Genomic DNA, 24668 nt, shown 5'->3' with positions numbered 1-24668 from the left:
GTCATCCAGAGTCTCTACAATTCTTCACACACTGTGCTCAGAATTAATTAAAAAACTACCAGATATGTGGCATAAGTTGTGTGATAACTTTTGCCACACATTTGGTAGTCTTTTTACTACCAGATATATTTACAACAATGATTTAAAAAAAAAAGTAGCTACTGAGACTGATAAGTACAACCAAAAACCTCATGGGATTTGGTTTCTTGGCTTGGAGGTTTAGGGTCCTGGTTTCATGGGGCATCCCAGTTAAATTGGCTTAATAACATGTTTTAGTGTTTGCCACGGATTCAATTGTGACCCCCTGAAATATGTGTCAACTTGGCTAGGCTATGATTCCCAGTATTGTGTGATGGTCCATCATTTTGTCATCTGATGTGATTTTCCTATGTGTTGTAAATTCTGCTTCTATGATGTTAACGAGGCAGGATTAGGGCAGTAATGTTAATGAGACAGGGCTCAATCTACAAGATTAGGTTGTGCCTTAAGTCAGTCTCTTTAAGATATAAAAGAGAGATGCCATCAGAGAAACAGGGGGACCTCGTACCACCAAGAAAGTAGAGCCAGGAATGTGAGTCCTTTGTACCTGGGGTCCCTGCACTGAGAAGCTCCTAGAGCAAGGGAGATTGATGACAAGGACCTTTCCCCAGAGCTGACAGAGAAAGGTTTCGCCTGGAGCTGGTACTTCTAGCCTCCTAAACTACAAGAGAATAAATTTCTGTTTGTTAAAGCCATCCATTTGTGGCATTTCTGTTATAGCAGCACTAGATAACTAAGGCAGTGCTTCTGTTCTATGTCCTAGTTCTATGCATAGTGCCTAGGGTCTTAACAGCTTGCATACAGGCATCCAAGGCATGACAATTGGCCTCTGTTTGCCTGAAACAACAGAGGAAAAAGGAGAGTCAGAGATAGGAAGAGGATATGAAATGCATGACTAATTGCCTCCATGCACAACTGCATCCTTTGCCATGAGACCAGAACCAGATGGTTCCTGGCTACCATTACTGAACATTTTGATCAAAGATTCCATAGAAGAATCCTGATTAAAAGGGGGAAATGCAGAACAGAATGTCAAATGCTCATGGACTCCAGCCTTCCTGGAGCCACGAATGTTGGATGAACCCTTGAAGCTGTTGCCCTGAGGTAATCTTTAAACCTTAAACCAAAAGTATCCCCTGAAGTCTCCTTAAAACCAAATAGTTTAGCTGAACCAGTAAAAAATGCCTGCCTTGAGCATTATGTTCTTTGAAGAACTATCTATATAGGATCAAACCCACAGAAGCTTGAAAGATTAGATGGGAACCTTAAGGGGCACTAAATTTATTTTAACGGGGGAGGAACAACTCAAAAGGAGGGTAAGAATGGTTGCACAACTTGAAGAATGTATTAAATGTCATGAAATTGTACATGTAGAAACTATTGAATTGGTGTATGTTTTATTGTGTATATTCTCAGCAACAACAACAAAATACATAAAAGTTCAAAAAATATTTAAAAATTACCAGATGTGCTAAGAAACCAAATGAATAAAAGCCAAAAGAAAAAAAAAAAACATTCAAAACATATATACAGATAATTCACATTTTGGAGTTTTCGGACTGGACTTTTAAAAACTATGTTTGATGTTCAAGAAAATAAATTACAAAATGAAATTCACCAGAGATTTGGAATCTATATAAAAAAAGGATCAAATGGAATTCTTTGTTGGTGTTATTTTTGTTTTTAGGTGCCATCAAGCCGGTTCTGACTCATAGTGACCCTATGTACAACAGAACAAAACATTGCCCAGTCCTGCGCCATCCCCTTGGACTGAAAAATACAATAGCCAGAATTAAGAATGCAGTAGATGGAATTAACAGCATATTAGATATAGCAGAAGAGCGGGGTTAATGAACTGAAAGATAGATCAGTAGAAAATACCTAGACTTAAGCACAGAGAAAAAGGACAAAAAATTGAAAGGACTTATGAGACAGAAATCGTGAAAAGTTCTGTAATTGAAGAAGCATAGGAAAGAATGATAGAAATTATACTAGAAGAGAGAATGGCCAAGAATTTTCCAAAACTATTACGGATTAAATTGTGTCCTCCCCCTCCCCCACCCCCCCCCCAAAAAATATGTGGTGTAAACCCTAACCTCTATGCCTGTGGTTATAATCCCATTTGGGAATGGGTTGTCTTTGTGATGTTAATGACATAGTATTAGTAGGGTGTGTCTGGAGTCAGTCTTTTTTGAGATATAGAAGAGATTTAAAAAGCAAATGAACTAGCAGAGATGGGGAAAGAGAGATGTCAAGCCACATGAAGATTGCCCAGGAGCAGAAGCTTAGAAGAGGAAAGTTTATTTCTCCAGAGCCAACAGAGTGAAAGCCTTTCCCTAAAGCCAGTACCCTGAATTTGGACTTCTAACCTCCTAAACTGTGAGAAAATGTATTTTTGTTTGTTAAAGCCATCCACTTGCGATATTTCTGGTATAGCAGCACTGGATAACTAAGGCACTGACTAAAGATACCAAGTTACATATTTAAAAAGGCTGAAAAACTGCAAGGAAGATAAATACATAGAAAACGAAAACTAAACATATAACAGTCAACCTTATATAAACCAAAACAAATAGAAAATATGAAAAATAACCAGAGAGAGAAGACGTTATTTTCAAAGGAGCAACTAAAAAACTTGAAGCTGACTTTTAACAGAAACAATGAATGCCACAGGACAATTGAATGATGCCCATAAGTGCTGAAAGAAAATAATTGCCAGACTAGAATTCTATATCGAGTGAAATGTCCTTCAGAAATGAAGTGAGATAAAGGCATTTTCAGATAAATAAAAACCAAGAGATTGTATCACTAGCAGACCCACACTAAAAGAAATACAAAAGAGAGTTCTTTATGTAGAAGAAAAATATCAGATAGAAGCATGCGAACTCAGGAATCATTGGAATACATGTAGGAATAAAAAGAAATGGAAAGTGTAAATATAAAAGACTGTTTCAAAAGCAACAATAATAACAAGGTCTTCTGGACAAGATAACAAAAGTAGAAGTAAAATAAATTGACAACAGTAGCAAAAAAAGGCAGGCAGGGTGTGAAAGGAGTTAGTGTTGTAAGGTCCTTGCATTATTCAGGAAGTGATAAAAGCACTAATTTAAGGTAGGCTCTAATAAGCCAAGAAACTGTGTTTTAATCTCTAGAATAGCCTTTCTCAACTAGGGTTCCGTGAGAGAATGAAGCCCTACAGAAAATGGATGAACCATTTTTTTAGTTTTTCCAAGGATGATACTAGTACCATTTTAAGAACAAGATAAATTAATACGTAAAATAGGTGTTTTAGAGTTTTAGGGCATAATTCTCTGGTGAAATTCATTTGAGAAGAGCTACTCTGGAGTAACCATTAAAAGAATAATAAAATACTGTTTAAGAAGTTAATAGAGGGGAAATGATATAATAAAATCCGAAAGAAGGCAAGAAAAAAGGAAATACAAGGAACAAATGGAAAGCAGATAGTAATATGTGAGATTCAAACCCAAATATTCACTAATTACATTAAATAAAAATGGACTAAATACTTAAAAGACAAAGATTGTGAAGCTGGAGAAAAAAGCAAAACCCAAATATATGCTATATAAAAGAGACTCACAAGGGTATAAGGACACAGGTTGAAAGTAAAAGTATGGAAAACAATATGTCGTGCAAATAGTAACCCAAAGGAAGCTGATTAACTATGCTGATATCAGATAAACTAAAAGCAAGAAATATTACTAGAAATAATGAGAGACATTTCATGATGGTAAAGGGGTCAATTCAATACATATCTCTAACAATCTTTAAGTTTTATGTACCTAATAATATAGCCTCAAAAAATATATAGCCAAAAGAAGACATAACTGAAAGGAAAAATAGACAAATCTGTAGTCATAATGGGAGATTTTAACACAACTCTGTCAGTAATTAAAGGAGCCCTGGTGGCACAGTGGTTAAAGCATTTGACTGCAAACTGAAAGGTTGGCACTTTAAAACCACAGCAGCTCCGTAGGAGAAAGATGTGGCAGTCTTCTTCTATAAAGATATACAGCCTTGGAAGCCCTATGGGATCACCATGAGTTAGAATCGACATGACGGCAGTGGGTTTGATTTTGGGGTCAATAACTAATAGAACAAGATGAAGGAAACACCAGTACAATTAACAGACTTGATCTAATTGATAAATATTGAACACTATACACAACAGCTGCATAATATACATTCTTTTCAAGTGCAAATTGAGTATTTACCAAAATAGACCATATACTTTGCCACAGAACAAGTTTCAACAAATTTCAGAGGCTTGAAATCATACAGTGTATGTCTTTGACCACAGTAGAATTAAGCAACAAATAAATAACAAACATAACTAGAAAATCTCTGATGGTTTGGAAATAAACCAACATACTTCTAAATAACCCATGGATGGCTCAAAGAAGAAATTACAAGGGAAATTAGAAAACATTTTGGACTGAATTGTAAATGAAAATATAACCTGTCAAAATTTTCAGGGGTGTAGCTAAAACAGGACTTAGAGGGAAATTAAGTATGCATATTAGAAAAAAAAAGACTAAAAAATCAGTGACCTACACATCCATTTCAATAAGCTGAAAAGAAAAAAATAGCAAATTAAACCCAAAGAAAATAAAAGGAGAGAAAGAGTACAGAGCAAAAATCAGTGAAATAGGGAAAAAAAAACTTGTATTAAGTAACAGTCAAGGTCAAGTGTTCTGTTAAGGACAAAATTCATAAACCCATAGAATTTGCTTCCTTTCAGAGGAAAAAAAGGCAAGGCAAAAAATACCAATGTTAAGAATGAAAATTGAGCATCACTACAGATCCTACAGACATTAAAACATAGAAGAGGATATCATGAACAACTTTCTGCCAATAAATTATAGAGATTCAGATGAAATGGACAAATTTCTTGAATACTACAACTTACTAAAATGGTCACAAGAAGAAATAAGTATCTGAATATTTTTTATATCTGGTAAAGTAGTTGACTTCATAATTAAAAAACCTTTCTACACATGATGCTTGTCCAGCATTCTTCCCCAGGCTAATCTTATACAAACCCTTCCAGAGACTAGAAAAAGAAGAAATGCTGCTGAACTTATTCACAAGACCAAAACCTGACAAGGACATTAGAAGAAAAGAAAATTACAGGTTAATCTCTCTCATGAACATACTCACAGAAATTCCAAGCAAAACATTGGTAAATCAAATCCAAAAATATATAAAAAATCCTGACAAAGTTGAGTTTTGCCCAGTAATGCAAGAGAGGTTTAACATTTGAAAATCAGTATATTTCACCACAAACAGAACAAAAGAGACAAAAAGTCATATGATCATCTCAACAGATATGAAAATTTTTGGTTAGATTTAATACCCACTCATATAAAAAAATTTTTTTTTTCATATAAAAACTATAGAAATTAAGGGAAGCTTCCTTAAATGTGATAAAGGGTACAGAAAAGACGTACAGCTAACATCATACTTAATGATGAAATATTAAAAGTTCTGCCCAACCTGAGATTGGGAATGAGATGCCCACGACCACCACTTCATTTTGACATTGTACAGATGATTCTAACCAGTGCAACAAAAAAAAGAAATAAAAAGTATTAGGATTGGAAAGGAAGAAGCAAAATTGTTCTTGTTCATAGATGACATGATTATATAAGTAGAATATCCAGAATAATCTACAGATAAACTATTTAAATTTGTAAATTAATAAGGTTGCTAGATTAACAACCTGCATTATGTAAATGACACAACCTTGCTTACTGAAAGTGAAGAGGACTTGAAGTACTTCTGATGAAGATTAAAGACTACACCGTTCAGTATAGATTACACCTCAACATAAAGAAAACAAAACTTCTCGCAACTGGACCAATAAGCAACATCATGATAAATGGAGAAAAGCCTAAAGTTATCAAGAATTTCATTTTACTTAGATCCACAATAAATGCCTATGGAAGCAGCGGTCAAGAAATCAAATGACGCATTGCATTGGGCGAGTTTGCTGCAAAAGACCTCTTTAAAGTTTTAAAAAGCAAAGATGTCACTTTAAAGACTAAGGTGCGCCTGATCCAAGCCATGGTGTTTTCAATCACCTCATATGCATGTGAAAGCTGGACAATGAATAAGGAAGGCTGAAGAAGAGTTTATGCCTTTGAGTTATAGTGTTGACAAAGAATGTTCACTATACCATGGACTACCAAAAGAACAAACATCTGCCTTGGAAGAACTACAGCTACAATTCTCCTTAGAAGCGAGGATGGCGAGACTTCGTATCATATATTTTGGACGTGTTATCAGGAGGGACCAGTCCCTGGAGAAGGACATCATGCTTGGTAGAGTGGAGGGTCAGTAAAAAAGAGGAAGACCCTCAATGAGATGGATTGACACAGTGGCTGCAACAATGGGCTCAAGCATAGCAGTGATCGTGAGGATAGCGCAGGACTGGGCAGTGTTTTGTTCTATTGTATGTAGGGTCGCTGAGTTGGAGCCGACTTGACAGCATCTAACAACAACAGATACCAGATCAATTCACAAAAAAATCTATTATTTTTCTATATATTAGCAACAATTAGAAAATGAATTTTTAAAAAAATGGTATCATTTTGGGTAGTATCTAAAAACATAGAATACCTAGGAATAAATCTGATGAAAGATGTATAATACCTCTCCGTTGAAAACTACAAAACATTACTGAGAGAAAGTAAAGAAGACCTAAATAAAGGAAGAGACTCGACGGCAGTGGGTTTTATACCTTGTTTATGGATTAGTCCAGGAGTTGGCAAACTAGGGCCTATCGACCAACCCAGCTGGTGGCCTGCTTTTGTATCGTCCACGAGATAAAAATTGTTTTACGTTTTTAAAGGGTTGTAAAAGCACCACAAAATAAAGAATAAGTAACAATGACTGTGTGTGGCCTGCAAAGCCTAAAATATAGCACTGCTGTTTACAGAAAAAGTTTGCTGATCCCGCTATTAGAAGAATCAATATTATAAAGATATCAGTTCTGTTTAATTTCAACAATTTTGATCAAAATCCTAAGTTTTTTTGTGTGTGGAAATTGGCAGGTGATTTTCAAATGTGTAGGGAGATGCAAAGGGCTAAAAATAACCAATACAGTCTTAAAGAACGAGAACAAGTTAGAGGACTTATACAACCTGTTTCCACGACTTATTGTAATGGTACAATTAGTATGGTATTGGCACGATATGGGCAAGAATAGACAACTAGTTGAGTGAAACAGAATAGATTCCTCCTGATTTATGACGTATTGCCGTATCAATGCAATGGGGACTAGATTTTCTTTTCAGTAAGTTACACTAGATTCATTCTTTATCTGTGGAAAAATATGAACCTTGACCCCTATCCCATACCATATAAAAAATTATTTTCAGGTGGATTGTTCCCCAAATGTAAAAAGTAATATAGTAAAGCTTTTAGAAGACAGAAGGGCATTTTAGTGACCTTGGTTAGGCAAAAACAAACCCACTGCCGTTGAGTCAATTCCAACTCATAGCGACCCTATAGGACAGAGCAGAACTGCCCCATAGGGTTTCCAAGGAGTGCCTGAGGGACTCGCACTACCGACCTTTTGGTTAGCAGCCATAGCTCTTAACCATTACGCCACCAGTGTTTCCACTATGCCACCAGGGTAGGCAAAGATTTCTTAAATAGAGCACAGAAAGCACTGAACTTAAAGAAAAAATGATTGATAAAATTAAGAACTTCTGTTTATCAAAAGGAACCATTAAGAATGAAATGGCAAGCCACAGAGTGGGAGAACATATTTGCAATACATCTATCTGACAAAAGATCATATCCAGAATAAAGAACTATAAATCAACAAGAAAAAGGCAGACAGCCCAGTAGAAAACCAAAGTCACTTTACAAAAGAGAATGGGCACTAAACATATAGAGAAGTGGTTGACCTCATTATTTCATCAGGGAATTGCAGATTGAAATCACAATGAGATACTACACACCCACTTAAAAAAAAAACCCCGTTGCCATCGAGTAGATTCCGACTCATAGCGACCCTATAAGACAGAGTAGAACTCCCCCATAGGGTTTCCAAGGAGCACCTGGTGGATTCGAACTGCAAACATTTTGGTTAGCAGTTGTAGCTCTTAACCAGTACACCACCAGAGTCCACTAGAGAAGCTAAAATTAAAAAGATTGATCATTCCAAGTGTTAGCAAAGATTCAGAACAAATGGAAATCTCATACACTGCTGGTGGATGTACAAATTGGTACAACCACTTTGGAAAATTCTTAAGCGCTATCTGCTAAAAATGAACACATGCATACCGTGTCCCATCATTTTGACTACTAGATACATACCCAACATAAATGCATGCATACATGCACTGAAAGACATGAACGGGTGTTCAGAAAAAGTGTTCAGAAGACCTGAGGCTTCTATCCTTAGAAAGGCCTGCTTGAAAGATTGGCTCTTGGCTGATGTCTGGAAACTTGGATTTTGGGAGCGTTCCCACCATTTCCAAAGTGATAAGGGTAGTTTACTGTGTTTAAACTGTCCAAACAATATGGCTTATGCTGAATACCACTTTCCTTCTGAGAGTCTGGAATTTTGGTATGTGCCAGGTAGAGGGTTTCTCTGTGACTGACCCCTGATAAAACCCTTGACTGCTAGGCTCCAGCGATTTTCCTTGGTAGACAATGTGTTGTCACAATTTGATGCTAGAAGATGAAGTGTATCTGTGTGACTCAGCTGGGAGAGGACTCTTGGTAGCTTGCACCTGGTTTCCTCTGGACTTTGCTTCATGCATCTTTTTCCTTTGCTGATTTTGCTTTGTATGCTTCCACTGTGATAAATCTCAGCATTGGTTATGTCTATATGCTGAGTGTTGTGAGTTTTCCTAGTGAATCACTGAACCTGAGGGTGGTCTTGGGGACCCCCTACACAACAGTGATAATGTGGTTAAAGCTCATCTGCTAACCAAAAAGGTCGGCAGTTTGAATCCAGCAGCTGCTCCTTGGAAACCCTGTGGGGCAGTTCTACCTTGTCCTGTAGGGTCCCTGGGAGTTGGAATTGACTCCACCACAAAAGGTTACTTATGATAGCCAAAAACTGGAAGCAACTCAAATGTCCATAAACAGGTGAATAGTTAAATAAATTCTGATACATTCATACAATGGAATACTCTACAGCAATGAAAATAAATGAATTCTATATACAACAACATGGATGAATGTCATAGACATAAGGCTGAGTAAAAGAAACCAGATACAAAAAAGTACATATTGTATGACTCTATTAATAAGAAGTTAAAAAATGAACAACTTCTACTATTTATTGAAGTCTAAATAGTGGTTAACTTTGGGAGCTAGGAGAGATTAATAACTAGGAAGGGGAACAAGGGAGGCTTCTACACTGTTATTAATGCTCCATATCTTGATTTGGGTTGTGTATTTACTAAGTAAACATTCATCAGTTTTTACATTGAAGATTCGTGAACATTACCTCATGTATGTTATATTACAAAAAATTTACCAAAATATAAAAAAAGAGAGAGAAAGCAGTAGCTCTATCAGTACTGATATGAAAGTATATCCAAGATGTATTTTCAGAAAAAAAAGTTTTAGCACAATGTGTATAGTGTTATCCTATGTTATAAAAGGAAAACAACAACTCAAAAAAAATTGTTTCCAAAATGGCAGCTGACAAGGTGATTTTTCAGCTTTGTTGAGGTATAATTTATATTGATGAGTTTCATATTCAGTATAGCTTTTACATTTTTCATGGACTTTAATGAAATTTGGTGTATGGATATTGGCTATTGAATTCTGTCATTCATAGAACTATTAATTTTTTAATGTTCATTCTTGTCTCTGATATGTAGATGATGTGGTTTCTTTATAAGAGTATCAAGTTATATAAGTACAGAGATGATTACCTAGTCTTTCTCTTGTAGAGCCCTCAGTGCTTAGTGTGGCCCTGCACATGATATGACCACTAATTTTGAGACATAGAACTTATTCAGTCAACAAGTGTAAACCAATACAAAAAGATGTTTGTCAGTTTCATTTGTGCACTAAAATTACCTTGACTGTTTCTCAATTCTGCTTTAGGTTGCAACAGTAGAATGAAACTCAGTGGACGACCCTACAGGCACATGGGAGTCCTTGGAACTTCAAAACTCTATGACATTCGAAAAACTATCTTTACTTTCACTCCACAGGTGGGTGGAAAAACCTGGGAAGTTTATTGAAATGAATAGAATTAAAAGAGAAACATTGCAGAAATAAAGCATTTACTGGAGTTGGGCCTTATACATATTAAGTGGCTCAGTAAATATAGTTATTTGTAGAGTTGAACTGAATTCAACTTGCAGCCCAGAACTATGCCAAGTGATTTTAACTACACAGAGTAGTCCTGGGTATTGCAGAAACAGTGTTTAGGGATTTTATAAATGTTGGGATGCTTACAAAAGTATTCCTTACTTTTAAAAATTAAAAATAAGACTGTATTTGTTTCCTATAAATAAAATACAGTAGTTTTTTTTCTTTTTCCAGCTACTGAATTATGTGGTTTTCATTGTTTTGGGTGGGGGTCCTTTTTACATGCATGGAAATGTTTGCTTATCATCTTAGAAACGAGAATGTCAGTATGTTTTAGCCATGATTATATACATTGTTACCCTGATGTTTCTTAGCCACACACTACAATAGCAAGCCTTATTATATGTATGTATGGGAAGATAAACTATTGTCTGGAAAGATTAAGTGTCTCATTTGTCATCTTACATCTGAAATAGCACAGCGGAAGTATAGATGAAGGACCAGATATGTCATTCCTGATTTTGATATTTGCTAGCCATGTGACTTTGCTAATCCATTTAACTTCTCTTATAAGGCCTTATTTTTCATCAATTAAAGGAGGAAATTCTTCACTGGGTTGTTATAGGATTGAATGAAATTATGTACTTGAAAACACTGTAAACTGTAGCATACTGTAAAAATATGAGAAATTATTACATACCGATTGTCCACTGGCTACATTGAGAAGTATTAAGACATTAAATTCTGGGGTATTGTTACCTCTGTGATATCATGATAATGTATAACCTTGTGAATATGTGAGGACTTGAAAATATAATTTGATAGTTGTGAGAGTAAGTTGTTCAGAGCTGTTACATTTCTTTTTTCTCAGTTCATAGACCAGCAACAGTTCTACCTGGCTCTGGACAACAAGATGATAGTAGAAATGCTTAGAACAGACCTCTCCTACCTCTGTAGCCGTTGGAGGATGACAGGGCAGCCCATCATCACCTTCCCCATCTCACACACCATGCTTGGTAAGAAAGAGCTGTATCAGGCAAAGAACGAATGCATTTTTGAAATAAATCATACGTTTAGCCCTTCAAAATTCTTAGAGTCACTGGAGAGCTACTTCTTATCATTTATTCTTTCAACAATTTTTTACTAGCCCCCATTTTGTGCCAGGCACTTTTCTAAGTGCTGGAGATACAGGGATCAAATAAGGCAGATGAGATTTCTGCTCTAATGAAGTTTATATTTTAGAAGGTGAAGGCAGGTAATAAATATGTAGCAAATAAAGTAATAAACAAGAATATTTTAGATAGTTTGAATGTTGTGATTTAAAACTTGTAACAGCGTAACTTGGTTGGAAACTTCTTTAGATCGCTGGTTTCTAGGTGAATTTGCAGAAACTTTATTAATGCAGTTCCTTTTTAAGGCAGTACTACAACATTCTGCATCTGTCTCATTTAATCCAGTGGAATGTCAAGGTTTTATACGTTCCCAGCCTTCTTCCAAGGCCTAGACAACTGAAGCAGTAAAGCCTAGCAGGGAAAAGTGAAAAAGCTTTTGTTTTATCGTTCCGTTTTTGGATGGACTTCCTGACATTGCAGACTTGAAGCCTGGAGAAAGCCTTTATTCTCCTTTTAGTTCCTGGAGGACTAAAGCCAATGCTGAAGTGACCACTTCCTTTCTGTGTCTCTGCTGTTAAATACAAAGACATAGAAAGGAAGTGGTCACTTCAGTATTATATATATAGGCTTCCAAAGGCCCGTTTATAGTGCCAAAGTACATAGAATTTTGTCTTCACTAGAGAAGAATTTCTTATCATAAATCATTCAAAATCTAGACTATTAGGTCACATCTCAAAGGTGCTTCAAAAGCACAGAAGTTAAGAAAGTAGAGTAGTCTTTTTTCTGTTTGTCTTTCTTCTTTAAGACAAGACAATTAACAAGTACTCATTTAATAAGTACCATGTTCCCAGAGTTGTCTTCAGAAAGCATAAAGTCTGATTGAAGAAGTAAAGCTAATACAGAAGAATAATAGAAAACAATTCAAGACAATATATAAAGAAGTATTAAACCAATAGATCAGTATTTCACAGTGAAGGAGGTCAAGTTATCAAAGTTTCTTGACTGAGGTGGAATTTATCTAGGCTGTTTGAAATGGGTAGTATTCAGATGAGAGGAAGGAAGAAGAAATGGTAATATAAAGTAAGGGGAAAAATACTATGAGTGTGGCCAGAAAGCAGGGATGAGGTTGTCTTGTGAGAGGAGGGTAGAGAGACTGTCAGGCATTGAATCGTGTGCCCAAAAATGTTTGTCAACTTGGCTAGGCCATGATTCCCAGTATTGTGTGATCGTCCACCATTTTGTTATCTGATGTGATTTTCCTGTGTGTTGTAAATCCTACTCTCTACGCCTGTGGTATAGTTCTGATCCTATTTGGGAGTGAGCTGTCTGTTATGTTAATGAGGCAGGATTAGAGGCAGTTATGTTAATGAGGCAGGACATAATCTACATTATTAGGTTGTATCTTTTTTTTGTTATTGTACTTTAGATGAAGGTTTATAGAACAAACTAGCTACGCATTAAACAATTAGTGCACGTATTGTTTTGTGACATTGGTTACCAACCCCACAACATGTCACCACTCTCCTCTTCTCGACCTTGGGTTCCCTATTACCAGCTTTCCTGTCCCCTCCTGCCTTCTAGTCCTTGTCCATGGGCTGGTGTGCCCCTTTAGTCTCGTTTTGTTTTATGGGCCTGTCTAATCTTTGGCTGAAGGGTGAACCTCAGGAATGACTTCATTACTGAACTGAAGAGGTGTCAGGGCGCTATACTGGCAGGGTTTCTCCAGACTCCGTCAACCACTAAGTCTGGCCTTTTTTTTTTTCCTTGTGAGTTAGAATTTTGTTCTACATTTTTCTCCAGCTCTGACCAGGACCCTCTTTTGTGATCCCTAGCAGAGCACTCAGTCATGGTAACTGGGCAACATCAAGTTGTGCTGGATTCAGTCTGGTGGAGGCTATGGTTCTCGCGGTCCATCAGTCATATGGACTAATCTTTCCCTCAAATACTGATTTTCTCCATTTTTCCTTGCTCCAGTTGGGGTGAGACCAGTAGAGTATCTTAGATGGCTGCTCAGAAGCTTTTTAAGTCCCTGGATGTTACTCATCAAAGTAGACTGTAGAACTTTTTTTTAATAAACTGTGTTACATCACCTGAGCTACGTGTTCCCCAAGACCACAATCCCCACAGCTAAAAGCCCAGTAATTCGGTCCCTCAGAGTTTGGAAGTGTCTGTGGAGCTTTCATGATGTAGCCTTGGACAAGTTGTGCTGGCTTCCCCAATATTGTGTACTGTCTTACCCTTCACCAAAGTTGCCACTTATCTTTGTCTATTTAGAAGCTCTGGTGGTGTAGTGGTTAAGAGCTATGGCTGCTAACCAAAAGGTTGGCAGTTCAACTCCACCAGGCTCTCCTTGGAAAGCCTATGGGGCACTTCTACTCTGTCCTATAGGGTCAGTATGAGTCAGAATCAACTCAACGGCAACGGGTTTGGGTTTTTTTTTGTTTTTATTTAGTATTTTGCTATATGCACCCCTCCCCTCCCTCGTAACCATCAAAAATTGTTTCTTTTGTGTGTAAACCTTTTCATGAGTTTTTTATAGTAGCGGCTTCATGCAATATTTGTCCACCTGTGATTGATTTATTTCACTCAGCATAATGCCCTCCAGATTTCATCCATATTGTGAGATGCTTCACAGATTCCTCATTGTTCTTTATCGTTGTGTAGTACTCCATTGTGTGTATGTACTGTAGTTTATCCATGCATCTGTTGATGGACATCTGTGTTGTTTACAGCTTCTTGCTATTGTGAACAATGCTGCAGTGAACATGAGTGTGCATGTCTATTCATGTGACAGCTCCTATTTCTCTAGAATATATTCCTAGGAGTGAAATTGCTGGATCATGTGGTGTTTCTATTTCTAGCTTTCTAATAAAGTACCATATTGTTTTCCAAAATGATTGCACCATTTTGCATTCCCACCAGTAGTGCAGAAGAGTTTCAGTCTCCCCGCAGCCTCTCCAACATTTGTTATTTTCTGTTTATTTGATTCATGCCAGTAATGCCAGGGTGAGATGGTATCTATTGTGGTTTTGATTTACATTTCTCTGATGGCTAGTGATCGAAAACATTTCCTCATGTGTCTGTTAGCCTCTTGAATGTCTTTGTTGGTGAAGTGTCTTTATTTCCTTATGCCCATTTATTAATTGGATTATTTGTCTTTTTGTCGTAGAGGTGTTGGACTTTCCTGTAGAGATTAGAGATTTGTCATAGCCAAAATATTCTTCCCTGTATGTAGGTACTCTTTTTACTCTATTGGCTAAGTCTTTTGATGAGCATAAGTATTTAATTTTTAGAAGATCCCAGTTATCTAGCTTATCTTTGGGAGTTTGTGTGTTGTTAGTTATGGCTTATATCCTGTTAATGCCATGTATTAGAGCCTCTGGTGTTGATCCTACTTTTTCTTCTATGATCTTTGTAGTTTCGGGTCTTATATTTAGGTCTTTGATCCATTTTTGAATTAGTTTCTGTGTATGGTGTGAGGTATGGGTCCTGTTTCATTTTTTTGCATAGACATCCGCCAGCACCATTTCTTAAAAAGACTGTCTTTTCCCCATTTAATGGACTTTGGGCCTTGTCGAAGATGAGGTGACCATAGGTGGATGGATTTACATATGGGTTCTCAATTCTGTTCCATTGGTCGATATATCTGTCATTGTACCAGTACCAGACTGTTTTGACTACCGTTTTTTTTTTTTTTTTGTCTGTATAGTAGGCTCTGAAGTCAGGTAGTGCAAGTCTTCTGCTTCAGTAGTGCTTTGCTTATCAGGGGCCTCTTCCCTTTCCATATAAAGTTAATGATTAGTTTTTCCATCTCTTTAAGGAATCCTGTTGGTATTTGGATCGTGATTGCATTGTATTTGATTTCTTTGGGTAGAATTGACATTTTCACAATGTTGAGTCTACGTATCCATGAGCATGGTATGTTTTTCCATTTATGTAGATCTCTTGGTTTCTTGTAGTAGTGTTTTGTAGTTTTCTTTGTATCAGTCTTTTACGTTCCTAGTTATATTTATTCCTAAGTATTTTATTTTTTTTAGGGGCCATTATAAATGGTATTGTTTTCCTGATTTCCTTTTTGTAGTTCTTTTTATTGGTGTATAGTATTCCAACTGATTTTTGTACATTTATCTTATATCCTGCTACTGTGCGGAATCTTTCTATTAGTTCCAGTAGTTTTCTAGTGGAGTCTTTTGGATTTTCTATGTATAGTATCATATCATCTGGAAATAGGGACAGTTTTACTTCTTCTTTACAAATTTGGATGCCCTTTTTTTTTTCTTGCTTTATTGCTCTAGCTAGGACTTCCAGCAAAATGCTAAATAGGAGTGGTGATAAAGGTATCCTTGTCTTGCTCCTGTTCTCAAGGGGAACATTTTCAGCATCTCTCCATAAGATTGATGTTGGCTGTTGGTTTTATATAGATGCACTTTTTATGTTGAGGAATTACCCTTCTATACCTATTTTTCTGAGAGTTTTTAGCAGGAATTGGTGTTGGACTTTGTGGAATGCGTTTTCTGCATCTATTGAGATGATTGTGTAATTTATTTATGTGGTGGATTACGTTGATTGATTTTCTAATGTTGAACCCTCCTTGCATACCTGCTACAAATCCCACTTGGTCATGGTGTATTATTTTTTTGATACAATGCTTAATTCTTTTAGCTAGCATTTTGTTGAAAATTTTGGCATCTATATTCATGAGAGATATTGATCTGTAATTTTCTTTTTTTGTGGTGTCTTTGCCTGGTTTTGGTATCAGGGTTATACCAGCTTCATAGAATGAATTTGGAACTCATTTCTATGTTCTCAGATAGTTTGAACAGTACTGGTGTAAGCTCTTCTCTGAATGTTTGGTAGAATTCTTCAATGAAGCCATCTTTGCCAGGGCTTTTTTTTGTTGGGAGTTTTTTTTGTTTGTGTGTTTTACCTTTTCAGTCTCTTTTCTTGCTGTGGTTCTGTTCAGATTTTCAGCATCATTTTGTGTTAGTTTGGGTAGGTAGTGTGTTTCTAAAACTTTGTGCATTTCCTCTAGGTTTTCAAATTTGTTATAGGTTTTTCATAGTACTCTGTTATGATCCTTTTTATTTCAGTTGGGTCTGTTGTAATGTCCCTCATTTCATTTCTTATTTGGGTTATTTGAATCTTCTCCTGTTTTTCTTTTGTCAACTTGGCCAGTGGTTTATCGACTTTGTTGGTCCTTTCAAAGAACCAACTTTTCATTTCGTTTATTCTTTCTATTGTTTTTCTATTCTCTATTTCATTTATTTCTGTTCTGATCTTTATTATTTTCTTTCTTCTGGTGGCTGTGGGCTTCTTTTGCTGTTCTCTTTCTATTTGTTCTAGTTGTGTAGCTAATGTTTTTATTTTGTCCCTTTTTTTTTGATGTTTGCATCTATTGGTATAAATTGACCTCTGATGACTGCCTTTGCTGTGTCCCCAAGGTTTTGGTATGATGTGTTTTCATTCTCATTTGATTCTATGAATTTTTTGATTGCATCTTTCATTTCTCTATTACCCAGTGGTTTTCAAGCAGGCTATTATTCAGTTTCCATGTATTTGATTTTTTTTCCTTGTTCTTCCTGTTGTTAATTTCTACTTTGTTGACTTTGTGATAAGAGAAGATACTTTGTATTATCTCAGTGTTTTGGATTTTGTTGAGCATTGCTCTGTGGCCTAAGATGTGGTCTATTCTGGAGAATGTTCCATGTGCATTGGAAAAGAATATGTACTTTGCAGCTGTTGAGTGGAGTGTTCTATATATGTCTGTAAGGTTAAGTAGGTTGATGGTGGCCTTTAGATCTTGTGTGTCTTCACTCAATTTCTTTCTAGATGTTCTGTCCTTTACTGAGAGTGGTATGTTGAAGTCTCCTACTATTATTGTGGAACTGTCAATTTCCCTTTTCAGTGCTGTTAGTTTGTTTTATGTATTTTGGAGCCCTGTCATTGGGAGTGTAGATGTTTATTATGGTTATGTCTTCATGATGGATTGTCCCCTTTAGTCATTATGTAATGCCCTTCTTTGTCTTTTATGGTGGATTTTGTTTTAAAGTCTATTTTATCTGAGATTAGTATTGCCACACTTGCTGTTTTTTTGGTAGCTGTTTGCTTGTTATATTTTTTCCTATCCCTTGATTTTTAATAAATTTATGTCTTTGTTTCTAAGGTGTGTGTCTTGTAGTCAGCATATTGATGGATCCTGTTTTTTTTTTTTTTTTTTTATCCATCCTGTCACTATTTGTGTCTTTATGGGTGCATTTAGGCCATTTATGTTCAATGTAATTATTGATATGTGTGAGTTTATTGCTGTCATTTTGTAGTGCTTTTTATGTGGTGCTGACGTTTTCTTTGTTCCTCTTATTCACCTGTATGGACTTTCGTTTGTGGATTTTTTTTCATTTCTTTTGTTTTTGTAAATTTTGAGTTTACTGAGACTTTATGTTTTTCTTCTTTATTTTGATGAGTGCGTTTGTTAACTTTCTTCGTGGTTACCTTGAAATTTACCCTTATGTTCCTAAGTCTCAACCAGTCTTTTATAATTTGGTATCACCTCACCTTCCTCTCCATTTGAAAGTTCAATACCTACACCATTTATTCCATTTTTTATTGTTCTGACATCGTCGTCATTTACAGATTAACCTCTCTGGTTCCCAGTTGTAAATCTTTTAGTTTTGATTAATCCTTTAGAGTTCATTACCTAGGTTGGTATCTGGCTGATGTGGTTTTGTGTCCTAGATTCAGGCTGTCATCTGATGTTGTTTATTCTTAAATCGAAGGACTCCCTTTAATAATTCTTATAAGTTTGGTTTGGTTTTTACATATTCCCTTAATTTCTGTTTTTCAGGAAATATCCTAATTTCACCATCATATTTGAGTGAGAGTTTTGCAGGGTATATTACTTTCGGTTGGCAATTTTTTCTTTGAAGGTTTTATATATGTCATCCCATTGCCTTCTTGCCTGCATGGTTTCTGCCAAGTAATCAGAGCTTAGACTTATTGTTTCTACTCTGTATGTGGCTTTTTGTTTTTCTTGAGCTGCTCTCAAGATTCTTTGTCTTTGGTTTTAGCGAGTGTGATTATGATATGCCTTGGTGTTTTTCTTTTGGGGCCTATTCTATATGAGGTTCATTGAGCTTCTTGGATGGTCAGCTTTTCAGCTTTCATGATATTAGGGAAGTTTTCCGTCCATACTTCTTCAGTGATCTTCTCTGTGTTTTCTGTTTTGTCCCTGTTCTGGAACACCAATCACTCACATTTTTGTGTGTCTTCATTTTTCTTCATTCTTTTCCCTGATTCTTCCTCAATCAAAGTAGTATCCAGTTATTTGTCATGAATTTTACTGACCCTGTCTTCTGTTTTAAACTTGCTCCTCAAACCTTCTGTGGCAGTGTTCATTTCTGAAATCTTGCTGTTTACCTTTTGGATTTCTAATTGCTGTTTTTGTATGATTTCTAGTTGTGACTTTATTTTGACATTTTGTTCCTGTATTATTTTCCTGAATTCTCTCATTGTTTTGTCTGTCTTTTCCATGATTTTGTCTGGTTTTTTTTTTTCCTTATTTTCGCCTGCTTTTTCCTTTAACTCTTGGATAGCTCTGGGTATTAGAGATTTGCATTTCCTATTGGGTAGTTCCAGTGCTTTTCTTCTACTGGAAGGTCATCAGGTGTTTTATTTTGGATGCCTACTGGAACCATCCTGTCCTTTTTTTTTTTTTATGTGTATATATGTTTTGAAATTGTTGACTTCAGGACATTCAGTAGTTATTTTCTTCATTTCTTGATTGTAGATTTTTTGTTTTATCCTGCTTTTTTGCTTTATTTGGTTATGTATGAGCAGGTGGGTTGAGCATTCTTTGTTGTTTGCTCATCTGTGGGCACACTACTTCTCACCACCTTGTCCAATGGCCAGGCCAGCCACTCAGCTATGGCACAGCAGGGCAGGTCCAGCGGGAGGCGGGGAGGGGTTGGGATGGGTCATTTGTGGCACATACTGGGGTCAGGGTCAGTGCAGGGCAGTTTCCGGTAGACTGTACCTGTGCTGCTCGGAGGTGCAATACTCAGTGCACAGTGCAGATAGGCGGGGTGGGGGGGGGAGATTGTGATGTGTTGAACTAAGTGGGTTTGGGAAAGAAGAGGAGAGAGAAACAAGAACCATAAATAAATAAATAAATACTGAGGGAGCCTACCATTGGAGTGGCACAAACCCAGGGAAGCCATGTGCCGGAGGCTTTCTGGCTGGGTAGTGGGGTACAGCCCATCAAGGAGGGACAGATATGGTACATGCAGCTAGTTGGGTAGGAGAAAGGAAAGGAAGCAAGGGAGAGTGATAAGAAACTAGATTTTAAAAAAAGTTTTTTTAATGGAGAGAGAAAGGCACATGCAGCCTGGTAGTTGGGAGAAAGGAATGGAAGGAATGTAGAGAGAGACAAGAAACCAAGAAAAAAAAGAAACAGAAAACATGCCAGGTGGTTGGGAGGAAGGAAGGTAGGGAGAGGCAAGAAAGTGAGAAAAAAAAGATGAAAAAAATGCCCCAGGGGAGCTCCCCAGAAACAGGTCTCCAGCCAAGCAGCACTGCACAGCCCATCAAGAAGGATCAAAGGTGGCACACAGTACCAGGTGTTCAGAAAAAGTGTAAGGAAGGAAGGTAGAGAGATACAAGAAACCGATTTAAAAAAAGAAGAAAGAAAAAATGCCCCAAGGGAGCCCACCGGAAGCGGGTCCCCAGCCAAGTGGCAATGCTCAGCCCATCAAGAAGGAGCGGAGATGGCACACGACGTCAGATGTTCTGGAGAAGGGTAAGGAAGAAAGACAGAAAGACAAGAAACCAAGAAAAGAAGAAAAAAATGCCCCAAAGGAGCCCACTGGTGTGGTGGCGCAGACCAGGGTTGTGGCCCCCCAGCCAAGCAGCACTGCACAGCCCATATAGAAGGAGCAGAGATGGCACACAGCACCAGTTCTTCAGGAGAAAGGAAGGGATGGATGGAAGAGAGAGACAAGAAATCAAGAAAAGAAAAAAAATTCTGAAGGGAGCCCACTGGCTTGGAAGTATGGACCAGGGAAGTGGCTCCCAAGCCGAGTGGGAGTGCACAGCACATCTAGAGTGCCAGATATTCAGGAGACAGGAAAAGAAGGAAAGGGGAGAAGGACAAGAGAAGCAAGAAATGAAGAAAAAGAAAAAATGCCCCCACGGATCCCACTGGCGTGGCTACATGTACCAGGCAAGTGGTTCCCCAGCCGAGCGCTGCTTCACAGTCTGTTAAGAAGGAGCGGAAATGGCACATGGAGCCAGATGTTTGACAGAAAGGAGGGAGAGGAGGTGTGAGAGAGAGAAGAAACCAAAAGCAGCCAAAAAAAGCAACAACAGCAACAAAAAAAAATGACACTGAAGGAACCGGCCATTGTGGGCAGGGCAAATCCAAGTAGCAAGGAGCTGGCACTTCCCCAGCTGCACAACTGCAGCCCACCAGAAAGCAGCAAAGGCCAAGCAGGGGGAAGTACAGTAGGGGTGGGAAAGCATGTAACACTGGTTACTGGGTGTTCTGTCTCCTGCTGGGAGCTCCTTGAAGCTGTCTTCCTGTGCTCCCTGTCCACCGTTCTCGGTGGCTGAGGAGTCCAAGATGGCAAATCCGTGCTGCATTAACTGATAGGTGACCTCCACTCTATATCGCTCCTCCCTGTTCTCTGTTAGTTTCTTATTTCATTCGATGCTTGGCTGAGTTCTCTATCTCTTCATTTGATGCTTAGGGTTCCAGGGTTGATGTTTTTCTTTGTTTTTCAGGTCTTTGCCATGGAGGTATGGCATGGTGCTTCTGTCTATAATGCCACGTTGGCTCCACCCTGCCTACATTGCATCTTGAGTCAATCTTTTTTGAGATATAAAAGAGAGAAGTGAGCAGGGAGGAGAGGGACCTCATTACTGCCAAGCAAGTAGAGCCAGGAGTGAAGCATGTCCTTTGGACTCAGGGTCCCTGTGCTGAGAAACTCCTAGACCCAGGGGAGGGTTGATGACAAAGACCTTATCCCAGACCCAACAGAGAGAGAGAAAGCCTTCCCCTGGAGCTGGTGCCCTGAATTCGGACTTCTAGCCTCCTAACTGTAAGAGAATAAATTTGTTTCTTAAAGCTGTCCACTTGTATTTCTGTTGTAGCAAAAAAGTAAGATGGAGACCAACCTGAATAGAGTGGGCCTTGCACATTGGAGTATAATGATAAACAAAATTGGATCCATAAGTTGGGCTCAGGTTATGAAGACCTTGAAAACATGCAGGAGTATATAAAACAGGTTTTTTTTTTGCGGGGGGGAGCCTGAAACTACCAAAAGTTTTTGAGCTAGGAGTGACATGATGAAAGTGATGTTTAGCAAATATTAGTTTGGTAATAATATACATTGTAGTGAGCAGAGACTGATGTCAAGGAAACTAATCCTGATATGAGGTGATGAGAGGATGCACTGGATTGGTGGTGGTAAAAATAAAGTGAAACAAGAATATCAGAATCGTTTTATACGCGACACCTGCAAGTCAGGTGTTGACTAACTAGATATGAGGGATGAATTACGATAATTTCAAGGTTTAGAGACTAGGAAAAATGATGCTGCCATTGGTAGAATCAGAGAAATTCTATGAAAAGATGCCAGTTGTAAAGGACATGTTGAGTTTGTAGTGGCAAGGAGACTAAAATTTAAATACCTAATAGTTGGTATGAGATACGCAGCTACAGTGTGGGAAGTAGAATAAAACTAAATATCTAGATTTAAATCACACAGGTTTGATACTTGATAGTGATCACAGAACAAAAACAACAGCCACAATAGCAATAATAACTACAATATTTATTGAGCATTTTCTCTGTGCTGGTGCTTTCATTGCAGTCTTTTACAATCTCTGCAACACCCCTATTCAGGTAATTAATATTAATAGCCCCATTTTACAGTAAGGAAGCTGACTTGTCCAGAGTCACAAAGGTAGTAAGTGATACCCAGATTGATAGAGCCAGGCATCAAATCACGTCTATCAGTTTCCAAAGCCCACATTACTGACAACAATGTGTTTTGCCAGCCAAAATTTTATGCTAGTGCAATGAGGACAAACTATCCATGATCACAATAAAATATGAATTAGTTAAAATCTTTTTTTTGTCTTTTTTTATTGTGCTTTAAGTAAAAGTTTAAAATTCAAGTCAGTTTCTCATACAAAAATGTATACACACATTATTATGTGACCTTAGTTGCACTCCTTATAATGTGACAGCACACTCCTCCTGTCCACCCTGTATTTTCCATGTCCATTCAACTAGCTCCTGTCCCCCTCTGCCTTCTCATCGCGTCTCTGGACAGAAGCTGCCACATAGTCTCATGAGTCTACTTGAGCTAAGAAGCACACTCCTCACCAAGTATCATTTTATGTCTCATAGTCCAGTCTAATCTTTGTCTGAAGAGTTGGCTTTGGGAATGGTTTTAGTTTTGGGCTAACAGAGCGTTCAGGGGCCATGACCTCTGGGGTTCCTCCAGTCTCAGTCAGACCTTTAAGTATGGTCTTTTCACTAGAATTTGAGTTCTGCATCCCACTATTCTCCTACTCCATCAGGGATTCTCTGGAAACCTTGGCAGCATAGTGGTTAAGAGCTATGGCTGCTAACGAAAAGGTCAGCAGTTCAAATCCACCAGGTACTCCTTGGAAACCCTGTATGGCAGTTCTACTCTGTCCTGTAGGGTCACTATGAGTCGAAATCGACTTGATGGCAACGGGTTTGGTTGAGTTTGATTCTGTCTCTTGGGCTGTAATTTTTCTTGTGTCTTTAGTGTTCTTCATCCTCCTTTGCTCCAGGTGGGTTGAGACCAATTGATGCATCTTAGATGGCCACTTGCTAGCTTTTAAGACCCCAGATGGCACTCACCGAAGTGGGATGCAGAATGTTTTCTTAATAGATTTTATTATGCCAATTGACCTAGATGTCCCCTGAAACCATGGTCCTCAAACCACTGCCCCTACTATACTGGCCTTCGAAGCATTCGGTTTATTCAGGGAACTTCTTTGCTTTTGGTTTTGTCCAATTGTGCTACCCTCTCCTATAGTGCGCGTTGTCTTTCCCTTCACCTAAAATAGTTCTTGTCTACTACCTAATTAATGAATACCCCTCTCCCTCCCACACCACCCTCGTAACCATCAAAGAATGTTTTCTTCTGTATTTAAACCTTTTCTTGAGTTCTTATAATAGTAGTCTCATACAATATTTGTTCTTTTGCAACTGACAAATTTCACTCAGTATAAAGCCTTCCAGATTCAACCACATTCTGAGATGTTTCATGGATTCATCATTGTTCTTTATCGTTGCATAGTATTCCATCGTGTGAATATACTATAATTTGATTATCCATTCATCTCTTGATGGGCACCTTGGTTGTTTCCCTCTTTTTGATATTGTAAACAGTGCTGCAGTGAACATAGATGTGCATATATCTATTCCTGTGAGGGCTCTTATTTCTCTAGGATATATGCCAAGAAGTGAGATTGCTGGATTATATGGAAGTTCTATTTCTAGCTTTCTAAAGAAGCACCGAATCGATTTCCAAAATGGTTGTATCATTTTACATTCCCACCAGCAGTGTGTAAGTGTTCCAGTCTCTCCACATCCTCTCCAACATTTATCATTTTGTGATTTTTGGATTAATGCTAGCCTCATTGGGGTGAGAGAGTATCTCATTGTAGTTTTGATTTGCATTTCTCAAATGGCTAATGATCCTGAGCATTTCCTCATGTATCTGTTAGGCACCTGATTGTCTTCTTTGGTGAAGTGCCTGTTCATATCCTTTGCCCATTTTTTCACTGGGTTGTCTTTTTGTTGTTGAGGTTTTACAGTATCTTGTAGATTTTAGAGATTAGACGTCGATCGGATTTGTCGTGGACAAAAAATTTTTCCCAGTCCGAAGGTTATATTTTTACTCTTTTGGTGAAGTCTTTGGATGAGCATAAGTGATTTTTAGGAGCTCCCTGTTAGCTAGTTTCTGTTGTGCTGTTTGTGCATTATTAGTAATGTTTTGTATTCTCTTTATGCCACGTATTAGGGCTCCTAGTGTTGTCCCTATTTTTTCTTCCATTATCTTTATCGTTTTAGATTTTATATTTAGTTCTTTGATCCATTTCGAGTTGGTTTTTGTGCATGGTGTGAGGTATGGATCTGGTTTCATATTTTTGCAGCTGCATATCCAGAGATTG

General features: G+C 37.7%; 1 protein-coding gene across 7 annotated transcripts in view; it reads left to right on the top strand.

The window, feature by feature from the left end:
• The window catches only part of PHKA1 (phosphorylase kinase regulatory subunit alpha 1), a 201148-nt gene that overhangs the window by 94458 nt on the left and 82022 nt on the right, over positions 1–24668 (top strand). For all 7 annotated transcript variants that reach the window (XM_003412723.4, XM_010592713.3, XM_003412722.4 and 4 more), the window contains 2 exons: positions 10138–10247; positions 11219–11363. In XM_003412723.4, coding sequence (XP_003412771.1) covers positions 10138–10247; positions 11219–11363 — 255 coding nt within the window. The remainder of the gene's footprint in view (positions 1–10137; positions 10248–11218; positions 11364–24668) is intronic.

The sequence above is a fragment of the Loxodonta africana genome, chromosome X (assembly GCF_030014295.1).
Source record: "Loxodonta africana isolate mLoxAfr1 chromosome X, mLoxAfr1.hap2, whole genome shotgun sequence".
Taxonomy (NCBI): domain Eukaryota; kingdom Metazoa; phylum Chordata; class Mammalia; order Proboscidea; family Elephantidae; genus Loxodonta; species Loxodonta africana.
This window is presented reverse-complemented; position numbering and strand designations above follow the sequence as displayed.